General features: G+C 39.6%; 1 protein-coding gene and 1 long non-coding RNA gene across 12 annotated transcripts; one reads left to right on the top strand and one right to left on the bottom strand.

Moving 5' to 3' along the window:
• Positions 1-7,263: 7,263 nt before the first annotated feature.
• On the bottom strand, positions 7,264-9,434 carry LOC119029280. The gene is made up of 3 exons (XR_005077951.1): positions 9,316-9,434; positions 8,307-8,345; positions 7,264-8,036 (listed from the first exon to the last, which is right to left on the bottom strand). It is a non-coding gene; the product is annotated as an uncharacterized LOC119029280 (long non-coding RNA).
• On the top strand, positions 9,348-22,095 carry fxr1 (fragile X mental retardation, autosomal homolog 1). 11 transcript variants are annotated; one of them, XM_037115988.1, is made up of 19 exons: positions 9,348-9,505; positions 11,643-11,695; positions 11,785-11,878; positions 11,983-12,054; positions 12,262-12,410; positions 12,923-13,016; positions 13,171-13,287; positions 13,704-13,874; positions 14,231-14,309; positions 14,488-14,597; positions 14,770-14,865; positions 16,957-17,088; positions 17,225-17,426; positions 17,609-17,702; positions 18,295-18,416; positions 18,547-18,753; positions 19,026-19,103; positions 19,654-19,733; positions 20,231-20,422. In XM_037115988.1, the coding sequence occupies exons 1-19, from the start codon at positions 9,455-9,457 to the stop codon at positions 20,420-20,422; spliced, it is 2,193 nt and encodes a 730-aa protein (XP_036971883.1). In that variant the 5' UTR covers positions 9,348-9,454. The 11 variants fall into 11 exon arrangements, with proteins under 11 accessions (XP_036971883.1, XP_036971890.1, XP_036971885.1 ...); XM_037115990.1 differs by having other exon boundaries at positions 9,349-9,505; positions 16,957-17,028; positions 18,544-18,753; positions 20,231-22,095; XM_037115989.1 differs by having other exon boundaries at positions 9,350-9,505; positions 14,779-14,865; positions 18,544-18,753; positions 20,231-22,095.
• Positions 22,096-22,647: the final 552 nt, after the last annotated feature.

Genomic DNA, 22,647 nt, shown 5'->3' with positions numbered 1-22,647 from the left:
AGCTTTAAAACAAGTGATGATGTGGAATTTATCTGAAACAGTGGAATATGAACTTCTCCGGTAGGTCAAGCCCCTTAATTTTCAGAAACAGTACCAGAGAGGGTGACCGTCCTGGTGGTTTAGTTGACCGCACTTTAACTGCAGCACTCTCTGTCGTGTGATGTATCACTGCACAATCTCCACTTTAATTAATCATCCCTCTGAGACCTTTTATTTTCCCGTTTCTGGCAAAGTGTGCATATTTCACTCGGTGGAACAGAAAATCTGTGGGAGCATTAATAAGCCTAATATAGAAACATATTTGAACCCTGGTCCTCCACTAAGTAGATTATAAACATTTATTATAGCATGTTATCATAATATCCTGCACAGCATATTGCAAAACTTCTGTGGGCCAGTTTTTCTCCCGGTGCAGTGGAAGATCATAGTTAATTCAGCAGCGTTATGGTAATGTAGAGGTCCCTATCGGTCCCGGCATCACACATACTAACAAGCTTAGGATAAGCCCAGCCTGGAATGGTATGAGGTTTGAATTTCTGGAACCACCGCGGTCTCTGCAGCCAAATCTCACTTCAGCAGAAACCAGTGGGGTGATTCCTCTGCTTAAAAAATTAGTGCTAGTGCATATATATTTTTTTGCAAGGAAAGGCGGTTTGGTACCTTGCGAGGAGAAAAATGCACTGTACGTAGAAAAAAAAATATTTTAAGGATGGCAAAAATCGTCTTGAGAGGGCTAATCAGCAGGCAACTCTGAAAAGCCTGTAATGTGCATTAAGAGATTTATACACAGCGCAGAGGTAAAGCCTCACAACATTGTTGACTCATTTAAAGATGCCAACATCTCAACTTTGTGCACTGTTAACAAATGCACACATGTTAAGTTGGTGTACTCTGCACTTCTCCTGTCTCTGTAAATCGCAGTGTATCTGCCATAAGCATGTTATGACCCAGGGCTCATCAGCACCATGTGATCCCAGGCAGGGCTGCCACTGTGAGACAACATGCTAAATCCTGTTTGTGAGACTTGGCTGCTCTCAGCTCTTAGACTAATCTAACCACCCTCAACCTCGAGCGCAGGAGAAGAGCGTGTGTCGATCCGAGCTGAGAGGAGAGGAGAGGAAGAAAGGATCCGGGGCGCCGGGCCATATGCATTACTCTACACTCAGATTTTTACCACCAGGTTCAGAAAAACAGGGCGGTTTGCAAACGACGCGCAAAAGCAGCAGACAGCACCTTACTGGAAGTGGCCAGAAATTTGTACTGGCGTTGAGGTGCAGTAAAATTAGGAAATAAAGCAGCTTTTCCTGCACAGGATGCAAATTACAACTATGAAACTCTTTCATGGAGCTGCAGCACATTTGTCAGAGTTTTCATTACTGGTAGAGACGGTGACTCAGCTGTGTCCTGCAGAAAATTGACTGAATGCACTTAAGTCCTTCATGATGAAAAAAATGTAAGGTGCGGATTTACAATCATCCCAGTTGCCAGGTTAAAATGTATGCAGTTAAAGTTTCTGCAGAGCATGGATACGATCAGACTTGCATTTCATAAACTACTAAACATTTCCATCAAACTTGTCATATCACATTCACATTACATGTTTACAAACTGGCTTGCAGGCAACAAGGCTGCCACGCCAGTGACCACAGTTCCAGTCTGCGCTTCAACATTTGTACGTGTGAAAGCACGTTGTTTGTGGCAACGAAACCGATGTTTTCAACGACACCTCTGGACATCTCCAGCTGTGTTTGTGGTGACCAAAAAGGCATTTTAAGCCAAAACATGATGTTTTCCCTAACCAAGTGTTTTTTGTGCCTAAACCTTACCAGAGCACACAAGTACAGTGCTGTGACGAGAGAAAAACAGAAAATTCATTCAAAAGAAAACATGCTTTTAACGTGGGTTGTTACTATACATCATAATGTAACTAACAAATTGACCATGAGGCTGATGGCCTTACAAATCATTAATGTTGGCTTCTGTGCTTATTGCAAGTGTCAGAATATGCTCCTGAAAATCCTTTTCAATGACTCTCTTACTGTTATTAACACCAAAGAGTTGCTCGACAAACTGACACAAATGACTGCTTTTTGATGTTTGTAGAGGATCGGTAAGGACTTTATGAAGCATCATGCAGAGCTTCATGTCACCTTTTCAAGACTGAAATGATCAAAAACTTAAGTTAAGGATGGAATGAAAATGCCAAAGAGCCCAAGTGGACGTCTCCACGGTTTTGTTTTGGTCTTTTACAACAATAAATCTGATGCCCACACAAGGTAAAATGATGATTGTGTGCAGCTACTGCGTCTGTTTACTCTTTGTTTTATTTTCAAAATGTGTGTTTTTATTCAAGACAACAAGAAATATTTAACTCGCTTGTAGCAGGACTAAAACTTATTATAACTAGAAGACAGAGAAGGAGAAGTGAATTTAAAGTTTGTCTCAATTTTATTTTCTTTGAGCTGTCTGTCTTTCTCTGTCTGCCTCTCTGTCTCCCTCTCTGTCTGTCTGCCTCTTCTTTCTCTCTAAATGATAATTCAGAACATCACAGATTTGGCACTTGTAGCAGGTCTCGCAGAAAAATTAATTAATGCAAACTCCAAGTGCTATCAAAATTATACATTTGGAGCGCGGGCAGATACAGATACAGAGAGAGAGAGATGTGAGGACGTTCTGGTCTCATTAAGAGAGCAGGCAGAGTGGAATTAGTCTGAATATAATGACAGGCCACACTATCTCATGTAAAAACAGCCCTGTTTTCCTCTCTCATTCATTGGCACTAGTAATTAGTTTTGGCCCTAAAACTGTCACCCTTTACTCTAGAAAAGGCAGATGTGATTTGAGGTGCAATTTAATCTTGCTTTAATGAAGAACTAATGGACGCATTGCAAATTACTTTTTTCCCCCGCCAACCCCCTGTGTGATTGAACAGGGGCTTGGGAAAAAAAAAAAAAAAATCTATTTCCTGCTTTTGAAAAGATCAAGAGTATCTTTGATAATGGTGAGAGCGTCACCGCCAGCTTCATTGCATCAAGCCAACAAGCTCTTTTACCCGAATAACAATTCAGTGGAGAGGAGGCCACAATTAGTGACAAAGCAGAGAGAGCGCCGCGGGGCCTGGGCAAGCAGAAAGCCTCTCGGTGCTCCAGGCTCCTTGTTAGAAACAGGCCCTGGAGGTGTCACTCAGGAACAATGAAGCCTGATAAATTACTCGCCGGAAAAAAAGAAAAGATGTACTTCTAATTTTCAATTACACCTATAATGCATTCCCGATTGGAGGGAGAAATTGGACATGGGTGGAGGGGAACAAACAGTCATAGGCTCAATACACCTGCCTGTGTTTGTGAGACTAAGAGCGTGTGATATCCAGAGTGTATTAGCAATAAATTACATGCTGTTTAATGTAGCAGCTCGCTGGTGATAGAGAAAGAGAGAGAAGGGGAGTGAATATCGGCGCAAAAATAATGTCTCGTCATTACGTTTGATTTTTGTCAGAGGATAATCACAGCCAGAAATGAAAAAAATTGCATTCTTATGTAATTTAGCCCCATTTAAAAAATGATGTTTTTGTTTGGAAAAAGAACATTTGTGCAGGCCTTTTGAAGAAGAAGGGAGAAAAGAGGAGGGGAGAGTTTTGAAGTGTGTGTGTGTGTGTGTGTGTGTGTGTGTGTGTGTGTGTGTGTGTGTGTGTGTGTGTGTGTGTGTGGGAGAGCTGCCTGTCTGCAGCTCTCTAAACCACTTAAAGGACACTGTGTTTCAAACTGGCATCACTAACGGATGATGTTGTAGAGAATATATCAAGGCCAAATAATAGTCCTTGAAACGGGTGAAAGGGGATGTGAGAACTGAGGAGGGTCAGACATGTGGAACATGTGTATCTGTCTTCCTGTGTGTGTGTGTGTGTGTTTGTGTGCTTGTGTGTGTATGTGCATGTATTTGACTACAGCAGGAGCAAGGCAGAAAGCCTAATGGGAGTGGGCTTAACTCTTGCACACAGCCTCGCTACATATCTGATTACTGGGACCAGTAATTTTCTTTCCTTAAATAAGGAAGAAATTGGATAGGATGAATGAAATTTGGCTGTCATATTGCAGTGATGGTGCAGCAGGGAGATTATGTGTTTCACATAATCGTTCATCATTTCCCAACCAGTGTTCGGGCTTAGCATAATGGAATTGGTAAACTGGTTTAAATCAGAACGTGAGAACGGACTATCAGGCAGACTGTGAGGGTCTGTGGTAATGTCTTCAGACCAAGCAGAATATTTTCACCACAGAGCTGCACACACACACACACACACACACACACACACACACACACACACACACACACACACACACACACACACACGTGTGACTATGTCTTGTCTTCACCATGAATATTAAAAACAGGGAGCCAAAAACAGCAAAACCTGAAAATGTTTTAAATGTCAGCATATATTAACAATTTTCTTTCAGATGTCTAAATCCACATGATTAAATGACTGTGTCATGTGCTTTTGGTATGATATGAGATGATCAAATTGCATTATGTGATAATAATAAAGGATACTGTTGAACCTGTTGAATGTGAAACCTCCAGGGATTGAGTTATACTATATATTTTATATACTTTCGGTTGACCAGACTGAAAATGTGTTACTTAACATGAAAAAGTCTAATTTCATGTTGTTTGCATGACAGTGAGGAAATGTGATATTCTGGTTGCTGTAAGTTCACTTATTGGATTCTTGGAAAAATTAGAAGTTTTGAGCACAAGAAATGCTTAAAAACATTCCTATATCATTGTTTCAGTTATCAATTTTGAATATGCTTAAATATTGTATGGGTGAGTACTTTTTCAACTTATCTGTGCAATCTGTTCGATTAGTGACGTTTGTCAACAGTGTTGCACCAAATGCCCCTCTCTTTTATACATTGCAGTTGCTGACTAATTTTGACATTAGTATTCTTCAAATATATATATTTGTCTTTAAAGTGAGACATAGAGATTTAACTTTTAGTTTTATTTGATTTAGTAACTCCATAAGTACACAACTAGACAGGCTCAGAATCGTCATCTTCCTCTCTATAGAATGCCCTGTGGTATGTTTTCCATGAAATACTGGAATTAAATGTTAACTGGATGGATTCTTCTGTGTTTTTGTCTTTACAAAAAAAAAATGTTCAGCTGTCAAACTCATTTAATCATAATGCTCACTCTGAAGAGCTGATGTTCAAACGGTTAATGTGTCAGTTTATTCTGCATTTAAATTCTCACTCTATACTTATATTGTGACATTTTCATGACAACTGGGTGTGGTTTCCACACGAGCCAGTGTATGTTTCTACCACCCCCTCACATGTACTTTTTGTACTTAATTTTCATATTCCCTCTTGGTTTTCTATTTATGTATGTTAAACAAATAAACAGACAGATAAACAGAACAAAGAAATATAGACCTAAAATGATAATTAAGATACGTTTAAAGATCATTTTATTTTAGGTTGTGGGAAAGACTCTATAATCAGAGGAGACGGATCTTTATTGTTTAATTTTCATACATAATTTTACACAAAATAAATAAACTGTCTTCGTTTTCATAAGATGGACCAGAAGGCGTCCCCTCTGTGTAGTAAGTGTCAAAGAGAGATTGGAGCCTACTATCATTACTTTGGGCAATGTAAACTGATTAAATGATTTTGGGGTACAATTTCTCAAGAACTGAGTGGCATCTTTCAGGCAGGGGTTAAGAAAGATTCCAACGTTTTACTTCTTGGCCTTCCTTCCAAGTTGGTGACTCTAACCCATTTACAGTCCAAACTATGTGAAAAATGACTGTTATTGTGTTTTGGATAAGCCACCTACTGCCACACTGTGGTACAGGGAGATATTCAGCATCTTCTCTCATGAAAGAATCAGTGCAGTTTTGAAGGGTAATGAGAGGTCCTGTACTAAAATGTGGCGTCCTCTGCTTGACTACTCACCTGGGGAATTGACAAGGTTAGTGCTGAGAGGCCAGTACTCCCTGCAATGACCTCACCCAGCCAAAATAAACTCATAGGTGTCTTTCTCTTGTAACTCATTGCTTCAATACTGCTATGGGTTAGTGTTGTAACTCAACTTATTTTACTGCATGTATCACTGTGTACTATCGCGAAAGGCTAAAGTTGATGTTACTGTTATACACGGCTACACTAGTCAATTTTGCGTCTGTACATAGGACAATATGGTGAAAAGCTTCTGTGTGTAATGTCATGGTGAGAGAGGGGGGGTGATCAGTTGGGAGGTATTTCTGTTGAGAATGGATGGATGGCACTACTCTGTTTTATTTAGTTATTTTTTATAATTATTTCATTTTTATTTTTTCTCCGTCTGTGTGTCATTGATATGCCAGTAAAACATATAACTCTTGTTTCTGCTGAAAACCAACTTTTTGTTTGAATTTGAAAACTCGTCTCCAGTTCATTAATGTTAGGTCATACCCAACATTTTGTTCTGAGTGATCATTTTGATTTTATGACCGGGCAGAGGCATCTTTAAAATGATCAGCTTTTGTGTCTCAGCCTGACCTAAAGCGACTTGTCACGTCACACAGAGAATCCAAAATCACTCAAATTATTTCCTGTGATAAATGTCTATATTTTAGCTTGTTTTGACACAGATATAACCCATTGAAGATCGTTTTACCATTGAGCTTGGATCACACGTTGGTACCAAATCAGAATAAATATCTGATGCAGAAGAGTATCAGTCCCCGGGAGGATAACTGTTGGCCACTAGGTGTCACAGTGGTTGTTTCTGAAAGATGAGCCAGCATCTGCTCACTGTTCGACACACTCCTGCGCTCAGTGTGCCTTTATTCTAGAGTAGCCCTCCAATAATTTGTCAATGCGAATGAACAATACATTCAAAACAATAAATCTGAAAAACACCTACCTCTACCTTGCTATTCATGAGCTGCATAGATGAATGAATTAGGGACTGAGTGATGCTGGAATCACGAGACATCCGCTGGAGGTATTTTCAGTAAAGTGCTTTTGGTCTAAAAATGTGATGTTTTGGCACGTTTGAGCCTTGAAGGTGGTTGCTTTGTATTTCACAGCTTTCACACAGGATTATTCATCTGTGGAGAACAAATGAAGATCTGATGTGAAACGAGCCAAATGTGACAAAACTTGACGGATGATCATTATATCCAGTAGTTAAACTGGTCCTCATTTTACTCAAGGGAAATAGAAAATAAAAATGAGTGTGATACAGTTTAATGATCAGTTGCAACTGTAGATTTTACAGTAGTTTTAACGCATCATCAAACAAACAGTTGTGATTGCAGTGATTCTGTATCCTATTCTGCATCAGTGCATCCAAATGTCAGTCACATAATAACAGGAACATCAAAATGAAGTGTCTCAACATGAGAAAAAATGTTTGTCCACATGGTGCAACAGCATATCAAGCAAGTCCAAGTTGAGATGCTACAATACGAGGTGGCAAAAGTCCACACATTCTTCACTCAAGTTATTACACAAATACAGATACTTGTGTAATAAAAAACTCTGGTTAAAGTAGATGCACCGATTCAACTTCTTCACTCAAATAAATGTAATAAAGTACAGGCTCTGAAATGTGCTCAGAGTAAAAAGTTTCCTGCTGAAGGAATTTGTTACTGGCCAATTCTGTGCAAAGCTAACCAAATCTATCTTCATCTCAATCAAATTCAAAGACCAATAACCTTAAAGCTAGAATCAGCTGTATTTGTCCGAGCTGATCCTAAATGTACCAAGAAGACAGGTGATGGTTGATTGAGTCTCATTCCCAGGACGACAAATAGCAGCATTGGTAAATGTTTGTCAAGCTTCCTGAGCAGCAACAAAGTGACAAAACAAGAAAATCCAGGCGGAGGGCTGCAGGGTCTCTGCAGATATGAGACACCAACACCCCTTTTCTCCCCAGTCCAGTCTCCCTCTCTGTCTGTTCCCCTCTTCTTATGTCTCCACTGCGTGACGTGCACTGATTGGTTGGAATGAGTCTTGTGATGTTGCGATCAATAATTCCTATCAAATGCATTAAAACCAAAGTAAAGAGTCAATCAGTGTGGGATTTTCTGGGCTTTTGGAGATTTTGATTACACTGGATGAACTGTATGGAGCATTTTTTTTTTAGTTGCTTTCTATGATTTAAGACATGTCCCCATTTACTTGAATCGTTTCGCAGAATGCTGCAAGGCTGTTTTGTTGTCATGCTTCAAAAACTCTTTTGTGGACTGCAAAATTTCACCCGACTTATCAGACAATGACTGAATTTTTATTTTTGGGTGAACTTACCCTTTAGTCTGCGGAGTGAGAGTCACTGTGTATTTGCCTCTGGATTTGAGTTGATCAGAAAGATGAAATGGAAAACAGAAAAAAGGTACAACAAAAATAAATGTATTTACTTTCCATGACTGTCAGTTACAGATCGCTTGTGATACTAGTCTGGCAGGCAGTGTTGCAAAAGGAAACCAAAAGTCATGCTTCAGTGAAAGTAAAGATAACATGTGTTTTACGTTGTAAAACTAATAACAAACAAATAGCCCCAACACTAGATGTTGACTGATTATCAACAGCATTTTTGTCATTATTGGAATGTTTTTTTGTTTTATCAGATTGCTGCCGCATGTAATGTGAAAAGTAACTAGTAACTAATGTTAATCAGATAAAGAAGAAGAGTAAAAGTCAACTTTGGCCTCTAAAATGTAGTGAAGTGAAAATGTAGAGTGGCAGTTAATAGAAATTCCCAATTAAGTACGACAAAATGCACTTAAGTAAATGTACTTAGTTACTGTTCCACCACTGTAAGTTATACATTTGGAACTAGCTGGCAGTGTTGTATAAGGTACCCAAAAGTCATGCTTGAATAAAAGTAAAAATATTGTGTTAAAATATTGCTGTGGCAAAAGTACAAGTAGAAGTAATTCATACATATATTAACATGTATGTATACGCTGTACACTAGGCGTTGACTGATTTTTTACTTGGTCTATTATTACAGCATTTTTGTGGTAACTGAAGTCAATATTCAGTCTGAAAAGTAACAGTGGAGTAAAGTTGAATATGTAGTGAGGTGGAAGTAGGCTATACAGTAACAGAAAATGGAAATATTCAAGTAAACTACAAGTGCCTCAAAATTGTACCCACATACAGTTCAAGAGTAAATCTACAATCATCACTGTTGGCAGGTTGTGGACTGATGAATAACCTTTAAGTTTATTACGCTCTCTTAGACAACTAAAATACAACAACACGATGTCAGATGAAGCTTCACTAAACATAATTAAGCGCTGAAGCCACTTACATTTATACACATCGCGGTACAGCAGTCAGTGTGCAGCAGACACACCGCCGCCGTCCAGCAGTCACCTCTCCACTCCCCAAACTTTACCGCTGATGCTTTCAGGAGCACCTGTCGTCCCAACATCCTTTGCGTGTCCAATATGGAAGAACTGGCGGTGGAGGTCCGTGGCTCCAACGGGGCTTATTACAAGGTAAATATCGACTTATCAACCCAGCAACAGACACGAAATCACGCCACACGACACAGTATTTTGGCCGAACTGTCACGGTCCACAACAACAGTTTCCGACTCGCTCCGAACCCACCAACTGGTCGCTATTAGCTAGCACTAGCAATGCTAGCCAATATTAGCATGCCGAGCTAGCATCGCTCGCGAGTCGTCGCCAACTGTCACTTTTTTAGCAACCTTTGTTTATTCTCAGAGTGAAAATAGCATGATTATGACTGCGGTAGTGGGACTATATCACTGATGAAGGCTTTTATTCGTTTTACTTGAGGTTCGGTTGGAGCTTCCTCAAGCTAAAAGTTAGCTAAGTTGCTAGTTGTCTAACTGTTGACGTCAAAATATGTGGCTCAAGTGAAATGTGGTCGGGGCTCATTTTAACTGTGTATGATTTATTCGGTTAATGGAGTTGTGTATCTGTAATCAGAGCTTTTAAAATCCCTTATCATGTGACCCTGTGTCTTATTACAGTATGTGATATTTTGTGGACAACACGGCTAGTTCTGACAGTGATTTTCAGTTCTCTGTATCAACCCAACGGATGTCTATTATTTGATACTTCATCACGCCGAAGCTATTTTTTCTGTGTGTATGTGTGAGCCAGCTGTTCCTTGTCAATCTGGACCAGCTGGCATGTCAGCAGTGGGTCACTGATACCGTAGACTTAAAAGCTATTTCTGGACTTGCTGCCTGTAACCGTCCCGTCTCCTTTCCTTCAACCTCGTCTGTGTGTTTCCTCTTTCCTCATCTCGTCTCCTCTGCCACAGGCGCCCCTTCTTCTTCTTCTTCTTCTTCTTCTTCTTCTTCTTCTTCTTCTTCCCCCACCCCTAAGGCCTCATTCCTCAGATGACTCCTTTACAACTATATGATGCTGTCCTCACTGCTCTCTCAGTCTACCCAGCACTGGTATTATGAGTCACTGTGTTCAATGCCCAGGGTGGATCCTGAAGTTTTGCATTAAATGGCTTTGTGATTCTGTGTTTCTGTTTACATGTTGTTTTACTGACTCCCACTTTCATGTAAGATGGCTTTAATTACATGTTTTGGAGTCCCTGAACACCAAGGAAATGTTTAGTTCAGGTGTTTCTTTATGGCCAATCATAATGTTATTTACAGCTAATTATGAAAGCTATGAATGCTAAAAGAGCATCTAATCAAGTCAGCTCCTCACAAAAACAACATTGGAAGCATTGTTCATGTCACTTTGTGACAAATTGACATCATGGCTTCTATGTATTTCTCTACAGCTATGCAGATACATAAACAAGAAGTTTGCTGGTTTTCAATCAGTTTTGTGATACTTCAATATTGGTAGTTTATGCAAATGAATGATGCTAATCTTTCCTATATCAAATTTGCTTACGCCCAGAGCCTCTCACTCTTGTGCCGGCAAGAATCCACCAAAGGATGCAAAAGGCGTCATCTGGCAGATTTTAGGACTGTTGTATTAACAACAGATTGTATGTTTTTTTTATGCCTGCATCCACGGAGAGTATAGTCAAATCAAGAGAGAGAGAGAAAGCTTTTCTCTCTCTCTCTCTCTCTCTAATCAAGTCAGGGGCATCTTTGAACCAAGATTTTTTTACTACACTGCCTATTTCTCTCCTAGAATATTTTCAGAAAGATATTTTATCATGCAATAGATACAGTTTGTAAACCTGAAATGGCCACTTTATCATGTCTTGAAAAGAGAGGTTTCAACAACTGGACTCCCGAGTCAAAACCTGTGTGGTGTAGTGCCTTCTAGCTATTGTAGGTTTATTACCTTTTGACCAAATGGGAATATCAAAGCTCCTTTGCTGTAGTTTATCTGGTGATGTAGGACCACAAAGTATTTGCTCAGTTTTGCTCAGCGGTTAAACACTTTCTTAAAGGTTTTATTTGCGTAACTTTTAAGATGTCTGCACCTGACAGTCTTACTGCTAAACCAAAAACAATATGGTTTAAAGGAGTTTTATGTTTGATTCCCAAATCCATTGAAAAGTCGTGTGAAAACTCTTTAGCAAAAGTCTTTGTTACTCTAGATAACCAGCAGAACTGAAAAGAGAGAGCTTGCTTGAAGAATCACATGTTTACTTCTGTCTGTGTGTCTGTCTGTCCTGCAGGGCTTGGTCAAAGATATCCACGATGACTCTCTCACCATTGCTTTTGAGAACAAGTGAGTCTCTCTTTCTCCTGTATTCTAGTTGATTTTATAAAACATGCCAAGTTCAAAATTTAAAAGAAAAATTACCATCTTGTTTTTAGTTGGCAGCCAGAGCGCCAGGTGCCCTTCAGTGATGTCAGGCTGCCACCGCCCACTGAAGGGAAGAAGGACATCGGAGAGGGCGAGGATGTCGAGGTAAGGCGGAAACAGACATAAAGACTTTTACATTTTCTTTGCTGGTTTCCTCTTATAACCGTTTCTGAATGTCTCACTCTATCTTGGTCTTAATCTTCCGTCAGATATTCTCCAGAGCCAATGATCAGGAGCCTGGTGGTTGGTGGCTGGCCAAAGTCCGCATGATGAAGGGAGATGTGAGTACGGGTCATCATGAAGATTTCTCTATGTTATACTCTCTATATTTACATGAAAATGAATACAATTACAAATGTTCTGTTACATTATTAAAGCACTAATTAAAACCTGCTATTCTGAAAATGATTTAGATCAACATGCCCATTTTTGTTTATGTTGATGTTTGTAGGTTTTATTTTACACATCTTGCCTGTCAATTCTTTCAGTTCTATGTGATAGAATATGCTGCCTGCGACGCCACTTACAATGAGATTGTGACCTTTGACCGTCTGCGTCCAGTCAACCCTAACAAGGCCATCACCAAGAACTCCTTTCACAAGTGCACTGTCCCCGTTCCTCAGGATCTACAAGAAGCGTATGTACAGCAGTGTTACACAACCAGCCTTAGGGAGAGACAAATCTGAATTTCACAGGCTTGTTCTCCTCCTCAGAAAGAGCAAAGCGAATTACAAACTCTATTGCAACTTTTATTGCCAATTACGCTTTTTTGCGCACTGCTTGCATTTCAACACATTGTGCAAAAATTGTTGCACAATGTGTTGAAATGCAAGCGGCATAAAGTAACATTGGAATATGCTGCCTATTGCCCATAACAGGAGAATTTTGTGAGAAGAGAAGTCTTATTCTTATCTTTGACTGAGAGCAGCCTTTTCTTTAATGACACATGGAGAAGACAAAATAATCTGTTTGTTTTTTTATTATCAATGACAAGAATTAGCCATGTTTTAGTATGAGAGCTGATACATAGGTCCATAATGTGTTGAAATGCAACCTTCATTGATCATTGCATTGGAAGCTTTTTTGTTTTTACTTCAGTCCCTTTCTCCTTCCAAATGTTAATTTAACATAATTTTTCTCATAAAAAAGGTGCCAGAATGAAAATGCCCATAAGGACTTCAAGAAAGCAGTCGGAGCCTGTCGCATCTCATACTGCCCTGAGACCAGCCAACTAGTGATTGTGGTAACTGGCCTGTGGTGGCATTTAAATACTTAATAACATTTGGACTACTACATGATATGTCTCAACTTTGTCCTGCTCACTATGTTTGTGCAGTGGATAACACAACTGAACATATGTTCACTCTTTCTTGTATTACCTCTATGTGTGTTTGTAGTCCACAAATGAGGCGACAGTGAAGCGTGTGTCATTGCTGAGTGACATGCACCTGCGCAGCATCAGGACCAAGCTGTTGCTGATGTCACGCAACCATGAGGCCACAAAGCACCTGGAGGTCAGCTGGTAACAAGAACAACAACGTTTAGTTACGGTGGTGATGGGGAGGAACTCTTTTAGCCTTTAATATTTACATAATAAAAAAGATAATTTCACTTCATGTTACACTGATTAAACTGTCTGCGAAAAGCAGATTGTAATTTGTTGTTTGAGTTGGTCAGAAAGACTATTTGCATAGGCTACATTGGTTTTTCTAGGAGACACCACAAATACTCCCTTTTATAATGGGAGTGAGAAAGAAAACAACAGGTTATATTGGTCCTTGACTTTTCTTTTGAGAGCAGTAACATAATTGACACTTTCAACAAACTTAGGACTTAAAAGTATTTCAGTTTTTTTTTTTAAATGGTTTGAAAGATTAACTTCTTGAAAATGTTAACTAATAAATCAAACTTGGCTCTTGGGTTTGTGTAGAGCTCCAGGCAGCTGGTGTCATCCTTCCAGGAGGAGTTTATGGTGAGACTGGATCTGATGGGCCTGGCCATTGGCAGCCATGGCAGCAACATCCAGCAAGCACGAAAAGTGGCAGGTGTCACTGCCATCGAGCTTGATGAGGAAACAGGCACTTTCCGGATTTATGGAGAGGTAGGGATTTGTCCGGAGGAGTGAATATTTGCATTATTGTCTTTAACATATAACAGCTAAAGTAATCCTGTGTTGTTACATAAGCAAAAGACCATTAGGTTCGACTGTTCAGTCTTCACCAGGGGTCCAAGACCTTTTGGTCAAAATAGGCTGCCTTTTTTGAATGATTTAGCCATCACGATATAGGCTTTTGAATATTTCCTTCCTTCTTTTTGATATCTTCATTTTTGGAGTGCCTGTAATGTTTTCTAGTCACTATTTTCTCTTGTCCAAAGAGTACCATACACCATTTTTGCCTACATTGTGTTAAGTAGAGCAACAAGTCATCTTCTCTTCAATCGTATTTTATCTTTCAGTCAGCAGAGGCCGTGAAGAAGGCCAGGGGCTACCTTGAATTTCTGGAAGACTCTGTTCAGGTGCCCAGAAACCTTGTTGGTATGTATACACAAACATTTACAGTCTGAGCAGGGAAATTCTCACAACTTTTATGATTAACATTGACAAGGGTTCCACATGACAGACAAATACAGTATGGTTGATGTCTTTTTGATTTGCAACTCTGTTTCATTGGTACAATTTACCTTCTCAACTTTTACCTGCTCTCTGTCTCCAGGCAAAGTGATTGGTAAGAACGGTAAGGTCATTCAGGAGATTGTGGACAAGTCCGGCGTGGTGAGAGTCAGGATAGAAGGAGACAATGACAACAAGCAGCCCCGACAGGAAGTAAGCCTGCTACTGCCACGTCTCAACTCTTTCTGATAAAACTGCTGTAGAGTGCTGATATAGTGTAACAAGTTTTTTTAAATTTTTTTTTATTGTTTTGCTCCATATAAATGTTGTAGACACTGTCCTCATCAGTCCCATACTAACATATATGTTGTGTTTTTGTGTTTTGTTGACACAGGGAATGGTCCCATTCACCTTTGTCGGTACTAAGGAGAGTATTGGCAATGTCCAAGTCTTGCTGGAGTACCACATCTCCTATCTCAATGTAAGGATACCTATGAATATATATGTGTGTGTGTGTTTGTTGAGCTTGTCTTTGTTTTTGATGCCTGTTTTTGCCAATTCTTTGCTTTCATTCTATGCCACGGCTTCAGTTTACCACCATTTCAGGTGGCCTGCTCATGCGTCTATTGGCTAACCAGTGTTTAATTCAGGTGGCAGCATGAAGTGAAACAATGACCACATGATGGAATAATTTCCATACATACTAACTTGAGTTTATGTGGCCACTAGCATGTCTACAGCATTTTATAAGCTTTGCTAAAATCTAAAAAGTAACACTTGGATTTTGTGCTGTGCATGGAATAAATAAATACCTGATCGGAAAGTATGAACAAACAATCAGTAATTATAATGAGTTGATATGATTAATAAACAACTTGGGATACCTACAAACTACATACACAAAAATGCAAAAGAAAACCATTGTACAGCTGAATGATTAATCACAATATTACCTAAATAAGACAAGTGCATTATCCAAATGGGGCAGTTTTTTGATAAAAGTAAAATGTGCCAAAATACAGTTTTTCAAATTATATTTCCCAGAAAAGGCCACATCATCATTTTTATATTTGATTTATATTGATTTCATTATGAAAATGAATTTGATGTTCTGACTAAATTGGGATTTATTGTAATGGCTCTTTCTCTTCAGATGATCACAGTGTTAATTTTTTCACTTTTATATACTTCAGTGTTAATAGCCAAGCTATTCTTGCATCCCACCAATCCAAAATAGAAATACAAAATACAAGCAACATTGTGTTTAAATACTGTACTTAGTTAAATATGATTTAATTACATCCCATTCTGGTCATGCTACATTTTTTTACTGCAAATATATGTTGGTTATCAGTTATTACTCATAATCAGTATCACTATTGGCCCTCAATAAAATGTAAAACAGTCAGTCCCTATTACTTATGTTTGTTGCAGTGACTACAAGAATTTTTTTGGTAACATCATAAAGGTTTTATCTACTTTTATGATGAAATGCTCAAAATTTCAGGAAATGTCAGAATCATGGGGCAGACTGACTAATTGATTACCATTGTAGGTTCTGTGTTAAATAAATCAAATTAGTATCAGAGAAAGCGTCTTTATGAATTTATCCTATTTTGAGGCTAACCCCTAAACTCCACCTCCTCCACGGAGTTGGTTTCATTCTAGTCTGTGTTTCTTCCACTTGCTCCACTGCAGCTCCAGCAGTCCAGAGCCTTCTGTAGCAGATAGGCAAGGCTGCTATTTCTGCCAGATGCCGGAGTGCGGCGCTGCCATTCAGCCAAAATTGGGACAGAGCAGACAGGACGTCACACACCGAAACAACATATCATTCGGTTCATTCTCATAATAAAACACTCCTTGTTGATGCCGGCATAAAAATCTAAAACAAAGAGACAAATCAAAGCATTTCTTCTAATCCTTTGGTTGGGAACACTTTTTGTTATTGTCTTCTAACACATACATATGAGTGTGCTTGCGCCTAATTCTGTAATTCTCGTGGGAACTCCTTGGTCTTGCAGCTCCAGCTGTCTGGCAAAACTGTACCGTAGTGGTTCTGCAACGCACATGCATCCAGTGGAATGCAACAGTCACAGTTAGTTATCTTGTAGTTTCAAGTATAGGCCGGCATTTGGGCTGCAGGCTGTGGTGAAAACTGATATTGCTATTATTTTCACAGATTTTGCCATATAATTAATTATTAATTATTATTATGGATGACTACATTGTTAGTCACAATGTCCATTGTCATTGAAAAAATAATTAAATCACAATGATGCATTTCTCTGGGTCTCTGCCAAACAAACATGTTTATTTCATCTGGAGATCAAGCTTTGCCGTCTACAGCAGAACTAGAGAATTTCATTACAACATGGTTTTGTGACACATTTTATCTTTCTCAAACCTATGATAATCACTTTGCTGTTCTGTGTTGTGTATTTCACTTATACAAATTGCACTTTGCATGTATCAATGTGTACCCTGTGCTGTTTGCATGTTGTGTTGGTGCTTTGTGTGTGTTTGTTTTGCACTGTGTCTGTGTGTGTGTGTGCATGCGTGCATGTGTCCGTAGGACATGGAGGAGCTTCTTGTGGAGGGCCAGCAGCTAGAGGAAGAGCTAAGGCAGATTGTAGCTGTTACACAGGGAAGAAGCCTAGCAAGACTCAGAATGAGCAACACAAATCACACTGGATATGATGTAGATGTGTGTATGATGATTATGCATATTCATCCAGACAAACTCAAAAAGTATCTCACGTTTTCAGCTCCTGGCTTTCCTTTTGTCTTTTTTTGTTTCTCTTTAATCTGACCATTACCCCTGGTTTATTTTGTCCTTCCAGGAGGTTGAACAGCTTCGTCTGGAGAGGATGCAGATTGATGAACAGTTACGTCAGATCACTCAGGGTCACCGACCAGCTGACAGGGAGAGAGGGGAGAGAGGAGATGGCAGTGCCAATGCTTCCTCGTCCTCTTCACATACCACTCGCTCCTACAATGGTCGGGGGCGTGGGCGTAGAGGCCACAGCTACAGCACTGGATATGGTAGGCAGTTTGTAAAAGCAAATAATCAAAAAACAAAAGATATTGTTTCCTGCCAGATATTGTGGCATTACAAGTTGTCCGTGTAAGAATGTGTAAGAAACAAGAAACAAAACAGGAAGATTTTTGCATCTGTCTGGGCCTTTCTGTGTAACTGTCTCTGTCCTCCTGTTTGATGTTTTCAGGCACCAACTCAGAGCAGTCCAATGCCTCTGAGACAGATTCAGAGCGCAGGGATGAGCTCAGTGACTGGTCCCTTGCTGGAGAGGACCAGGACAGGTAATTTGTTTTTTATCACTGTAGCTGGTGTTTTTAGTTTATGAAATGTGTAAAACAGCATCTCTTTCATTGAATTGTATAGCGTTGAGCATGCCTATGTTTAAATATATAACTTATAGGATTTGTCGGTTGCTGTTAGTAAACACAGCATTCAAAGTCAGGCACTCTCTCCCCGTCTCAACCTTCAAGACAGAGAGAGAGGGAGCAGGAGTGGCAGAGCGATTCAGAGAGTAAATGAGAGTGGCGTTGGTGAAAACACAAGGAAGCAGAGAAATAAAATATTGTATCCTGATTTGTTTCATGGCAGTTATAATCTAAAGAACAAATACACACCCACACCTTTTGCCTAACACTCTAGATTTTATATGAATGCAGCCAAAGTGCACACTTGATCCTGTCCACTGTTTGACTGTCTAATCTGTGTGTGTAGCTTGTGCTGCCCTCAGACAGCGACATAACATGCAGCATTACTTTTGTAGGGGTCTATATACTCCATTGTTTATTTATTTTATAGTTCTGCATATTATATTATTATAAACATTTTGATTTGTTTTTTAATGATTGACTGATTTATCGACTGACTGACTTGAAGGGAGAGGGAGAGAGGCCAGCGCCCACAAAGAGATGGTCGCAGGAGGATTGGACCCGGTAGAGGCCGAGGAGGGACTGGAGGACGGGGAAGAGGAGGAAGGGGAGGATACAACAACAGCTCTGGTAAAATTCACTCTTGAGAGGGGATAAAGAGAGGGCCCCAAAAAAATTAACGTCTTATAAAAGTCATATGGTAGTTTTACTTAACTGTAACCTATTTTGTGTAAAAATTTTGTGTATGAAACTGCAGCAGGACCTCGGGACCATGAGGACAACCATGCTTATGGAGCCGTGGAGACAAACACAGAGACAGACCAGACAGCTGATACAGACGCCAGTGAGTCCAACCTGCCTGCCAACCGACGCAGAAGATCTCGGCGACGCAGAACAGATGAGGACGCCACTCTGATGGACGGCATGAGCGAGTCAGACAACGCCTCAATGAGTGAAAATGGAGCAGGTATGGAAGTCTCATTTATCTGGATCAGTCATTTTACTGGACATCTTCATGTGATCACAATACTCAAAGAGGGCAAACATGTAAAACATTCTTGTCAGGACACATTTGTCACTAAACAGTCAGTGCTTTCGCAGCATATCTTTATCAGAAAGTCCATCATACATTTATTTGAGTAGGCGTTAAAGGCACAGGTGCAATTCAAAGACAGGTCTCTGGTTTAAGATCACTTTAAGCCCCAAATCCCTCTCTTTGTGACAACCTCACACCCCTAGATGAGCCCGAGGCTAAACCTCAGCGTCGTAACCGTAGTCGACGTCGTCGCATCCGTCTGCCTGAGGAGAGGCAGCCAGGTAACCATAGCAACTGCCAGAATCCCCTCTCTTAAACCGTGCACCTAAAGGCTTGTCTAAAAGAATATGCACCAGGCCTGGCGTTTGTTTGTGTGCCACCAACGACATACTAAACCAAAAAGTTGTTGATCTCTTTCATTGCTTGGTAATGTGATGTGGTTGGTTGACTGGCTTTCAACAGTGGTTTGCTGTGCAATGCAAAGTATGCATCTTTGTATTTTTTTTTTTTATTTACTAACATCTACACCACTAGGTTTGTGTTCATGTTGTCAGGCTGTCCATGGCACTAACGGCAGTTCTGTTTCTGGTTTGTGTCATAGTAAGCCTTAACTAACTTTACTTTTCTGTAATATTGTGTTGGATGTCACATGTACAAGGACTCCAGTTAGGCGAGTGCATACCACAAAAAGAAGAGTCTGAAAGTGCTGAAAAATTCCTTTCAGAGTGCCAGACAGGGTCCAGACAGAAGATTAATTATTTGACTGGAATTATTTAAAGAAAACGGACAATGTCATGACCATTTTTTTTCTTTATTGTCTTATTTGTGCAGTGACCGTGGCTGACTACATATCCAGGGCTGAATCTCAGAGCAGACAGACCACCAAGGACACCAAGATAAATAAGGATGTGGTTAGTACCTAAATGTCCTGTTAGCAAACAGATAAACCTGATAAAAGATCAATTAAAGTCACTTATTAAACTTTTATTTTTTAAGCTTGACTTTATTTACCACTGAATGTGGCCATATCTTGAGAATGTCTTGAGGGAATTTCTTAAAATTTGTCACAAATGTCCACTTAGCCTCAAGGATGAAGTATTTTGTTTGATTCTGTTGCCAAAGGTCACTCTGATGTCATCATGTCCCATTCTTGTGAATGTGATACCTCAAGAGTGCTCAACAATTTTGTGATAATCATGATATAATTGTCAAAGAGGATAAAAGGTTGAAGTTACAACATTTAATAATTGGCCAATATTCAGTGCCATAGCTCAGGAACTGCCACTTAACTGGTGTGCAGACAAACAACTGTGAGGCGGTAATCCTAGTTTGTTGTATGACTATGTATGTTGAATTGGTTTGATTTCATTAGTAGTTAATTATTTGTTTGTCCTACATTTCTGTTCAGGGTCAGGTGGATGCCATTGCTGAGAACAGCCCGCCGTCCGCCCCGGCCACCACCAATGGCTCCAACAACAATGCTGCCGACAGTGAGGGCAGCAATGCCACCAGTGCTCCTACGTCTTCCACTGAGAGGCCCGCCAAAGTCTCCTACAAAGGGGACTCTAACCCGCAACCCGTTGTAAACGGACTCTCCTAGTCAGACTGGAGCATAGGGAATGGTTTCAAATATTTTAAATTCTTTGGCTGCACTCGATTGAATCTCCCTCGCTGTGGAGCAGCCTTAAAAACAAAACATTTAAATACAACAAGCACTGTTGCTTTTTTTTACTTTACAAATATTTGAAACCTGTTCCACTATTTTAGAGGTCTGAACCTTAACCTCCCCTTTACACACGTGTTCTGTCCAACTATTCATTTTACTACCGTTTTTGTACAATAGTACTTCCTGTATGAGCTTGCCAAAGATAGTCAAAACACACAGACACACACTCACAGACATCTACTTAATCGTACTTTTCAGTCCACTCTTCATTGAGAGCTCAGGGAGAGGTCGGGCTGAACGCAGTATTTATAAAATGCAGACAGGGATTTCACTCAAACCCATACTGTGGTATGAATGCAGCAGTTCCTTTTTTTATTGATATAAATAATATCATAGCAGGGTTTTAGGAAAAAAAGTCCACCTTTTACTTGCTGGACTTAAAAAGATGCTTCCACAACCTTTTTCAGGATGTTTTGTGCATCTGAAGTAGTTTGTAAATTAAATGTTCTGCATGAGCATTACCACAGTGCAGATAGGTTTGTTGGAAACCCACGTATGTTTGACATACATGTGATCAGCTGTTGTGCCTTGAGAGTAGATTCAACATGTTGTTGCCTGGCTCTGCACACCATCTGAAATCTTTTCACTTATTTCTGTGTTACTTGGTGACCATAGCCTGCCACAGATGAACCAGATGGAGGGGAGGCAGGTGGAGGCAAACACTGAAAGGATTTCAGAGACATATCTTTTTAAAATCAGGTGTGTTTATTCTTAATGTTTGTGGGGAAAATGAGTCTAGTTATCCTTTATATATGTATCTGTTGAAGAGTTTGACAATAGCTGCTTTCTGTTTTTCAATATGCAACCACTTCAGTCAGAAAGGAAATGTTATTACAGCGTGTCTGGAAAAGAAAAACAATAGAAGAGTTGTTTTCTTTGCACTGAAACATATACGTTTTCTGTTAAAAAGTTGATTGTAGTTGAGTCTGGAAACTGTTAATGTTTATTGCTGGACAGAGATGTAGCCATTAGTGCTGGGTTTCCTTGCAACATCTCGTTGCTAAACATCAGGTAGTTCATGATATCAAGTATGACGAGAGCAATCCAGTTACTTCAAAAGAGACTCAAAGCATGTTTGCTGTAATCTGAGGTTAAAATCTCAAATTGCAAACATTCTGTTTGAGCTGTAAGAACCAGACTACCATGGTGATGAGATGTTTCTGGAAAACCGAGCCCAGGTGACAATGTCATTTTCATGGTTCTTCCACAGACTGGCTGGCTGGAAACTGGTCACGACTGTTCCATTAAGGAAGGAGATTTATTTGGTTTATTTATTTAAGAAATGTACAGTATTTAAAAGAAAAAAACAAAAACAAGAGAAGCTCTTCTTTTTCTTGACACTAAAACATGCGTTACCTAGGGTTTTCTTTTCAAACAAATGACAATTTGGACTACTGAGAGTTGTCACATCCCAAGTGTTTTTGTTGGGTCAACTACAGTATGTTTTTTTTTTTTTTAATGGATCGTTCTGGTTGGTTGATGTGCAATATGTTTTGTATGCAGGTAGTTCTTAAATAAACTTGATCTTCCATGTAGATCTAAAACCAGCCTGTGTTTGTCTCTCTGATGAAGAGTAATATGACAGAAGTTGTACAAATATGGTGCTCTGTTGCTGTTCTTTAATTGTACAGGGTTCATGCAACATCTCATGAGACAAATTCAGGTGACAGACTCAAAGTCTTTATTGTAATATCTAAATGGTTACCATGAATGCTATAGTGTAAAAAAGTGTACAGAATGCCTCTATATACACTGGAATCAATGCATATTGTCACCTTGTTTATTTAACCAGTGCTTATTAACTTTATATGTTTTGATCAGGATTATTCCAAGCCCATTTTCAGTGTAAGGGATCAACAGAGAACTTTCAAGTATGATAGGATTTTCATTTCAAATGCTTTACATGACTGTAGATGAAACAGCAGATTATTCTGAAATCAACCTCTTTTCCTAGAGTATATTAAAATTCAAGAATATTCCTAACCATGAAAACATGGTTCAAATTGAGCACAGACACACAGGTGGCCGTTACACTTAAAGGATGCAAAAAGTTCCCATCAAAATAAACTTAAAATACAGAATTAACAAACCAGGGGCAG

This window comes from Acanthopagrus latus, chromosome 11 (genome assembly GCF_904848185.1).
Source record: "Acanthopagrus latus isolate v.2019 chromosome 11, fAcaLat1.1, whole genome shotgun sequence".
NCBI lineage: Eukaryota > Metazoa > Chordata > Actinopteri > Spariformes > Sparidae > Acanthopagrus > Acanthopagrus latus.
Note: the sequence above shows the minus strand (reverse complement) of the source record. Positions and strands in the feature narration are given on the sequence as shown.

Coding starts and splice junctions, on each gene's coding strand:
- fxr1 (XM_037115985.1), top strand. CDS start 9,455: ATGGAAGAACTGGCGGTGGAGGTCCGTGGCTCCAACGGGGCTTATTAC. Junction 11,879..11,982: donor GAGAGGGCGAGGATGTCGAG/GTAAGGCGGAAA, acceptor ATCTTCCGTCAG/ATATTCTCCAGAGCCAATGA. Junction 12,411..12,922: donor CCTCAGGATCTACAAGAAGC/GTATGTACAGCA, acceptor CTCATAAAAAAG/GTGCCAGAATGAAAATGCCC.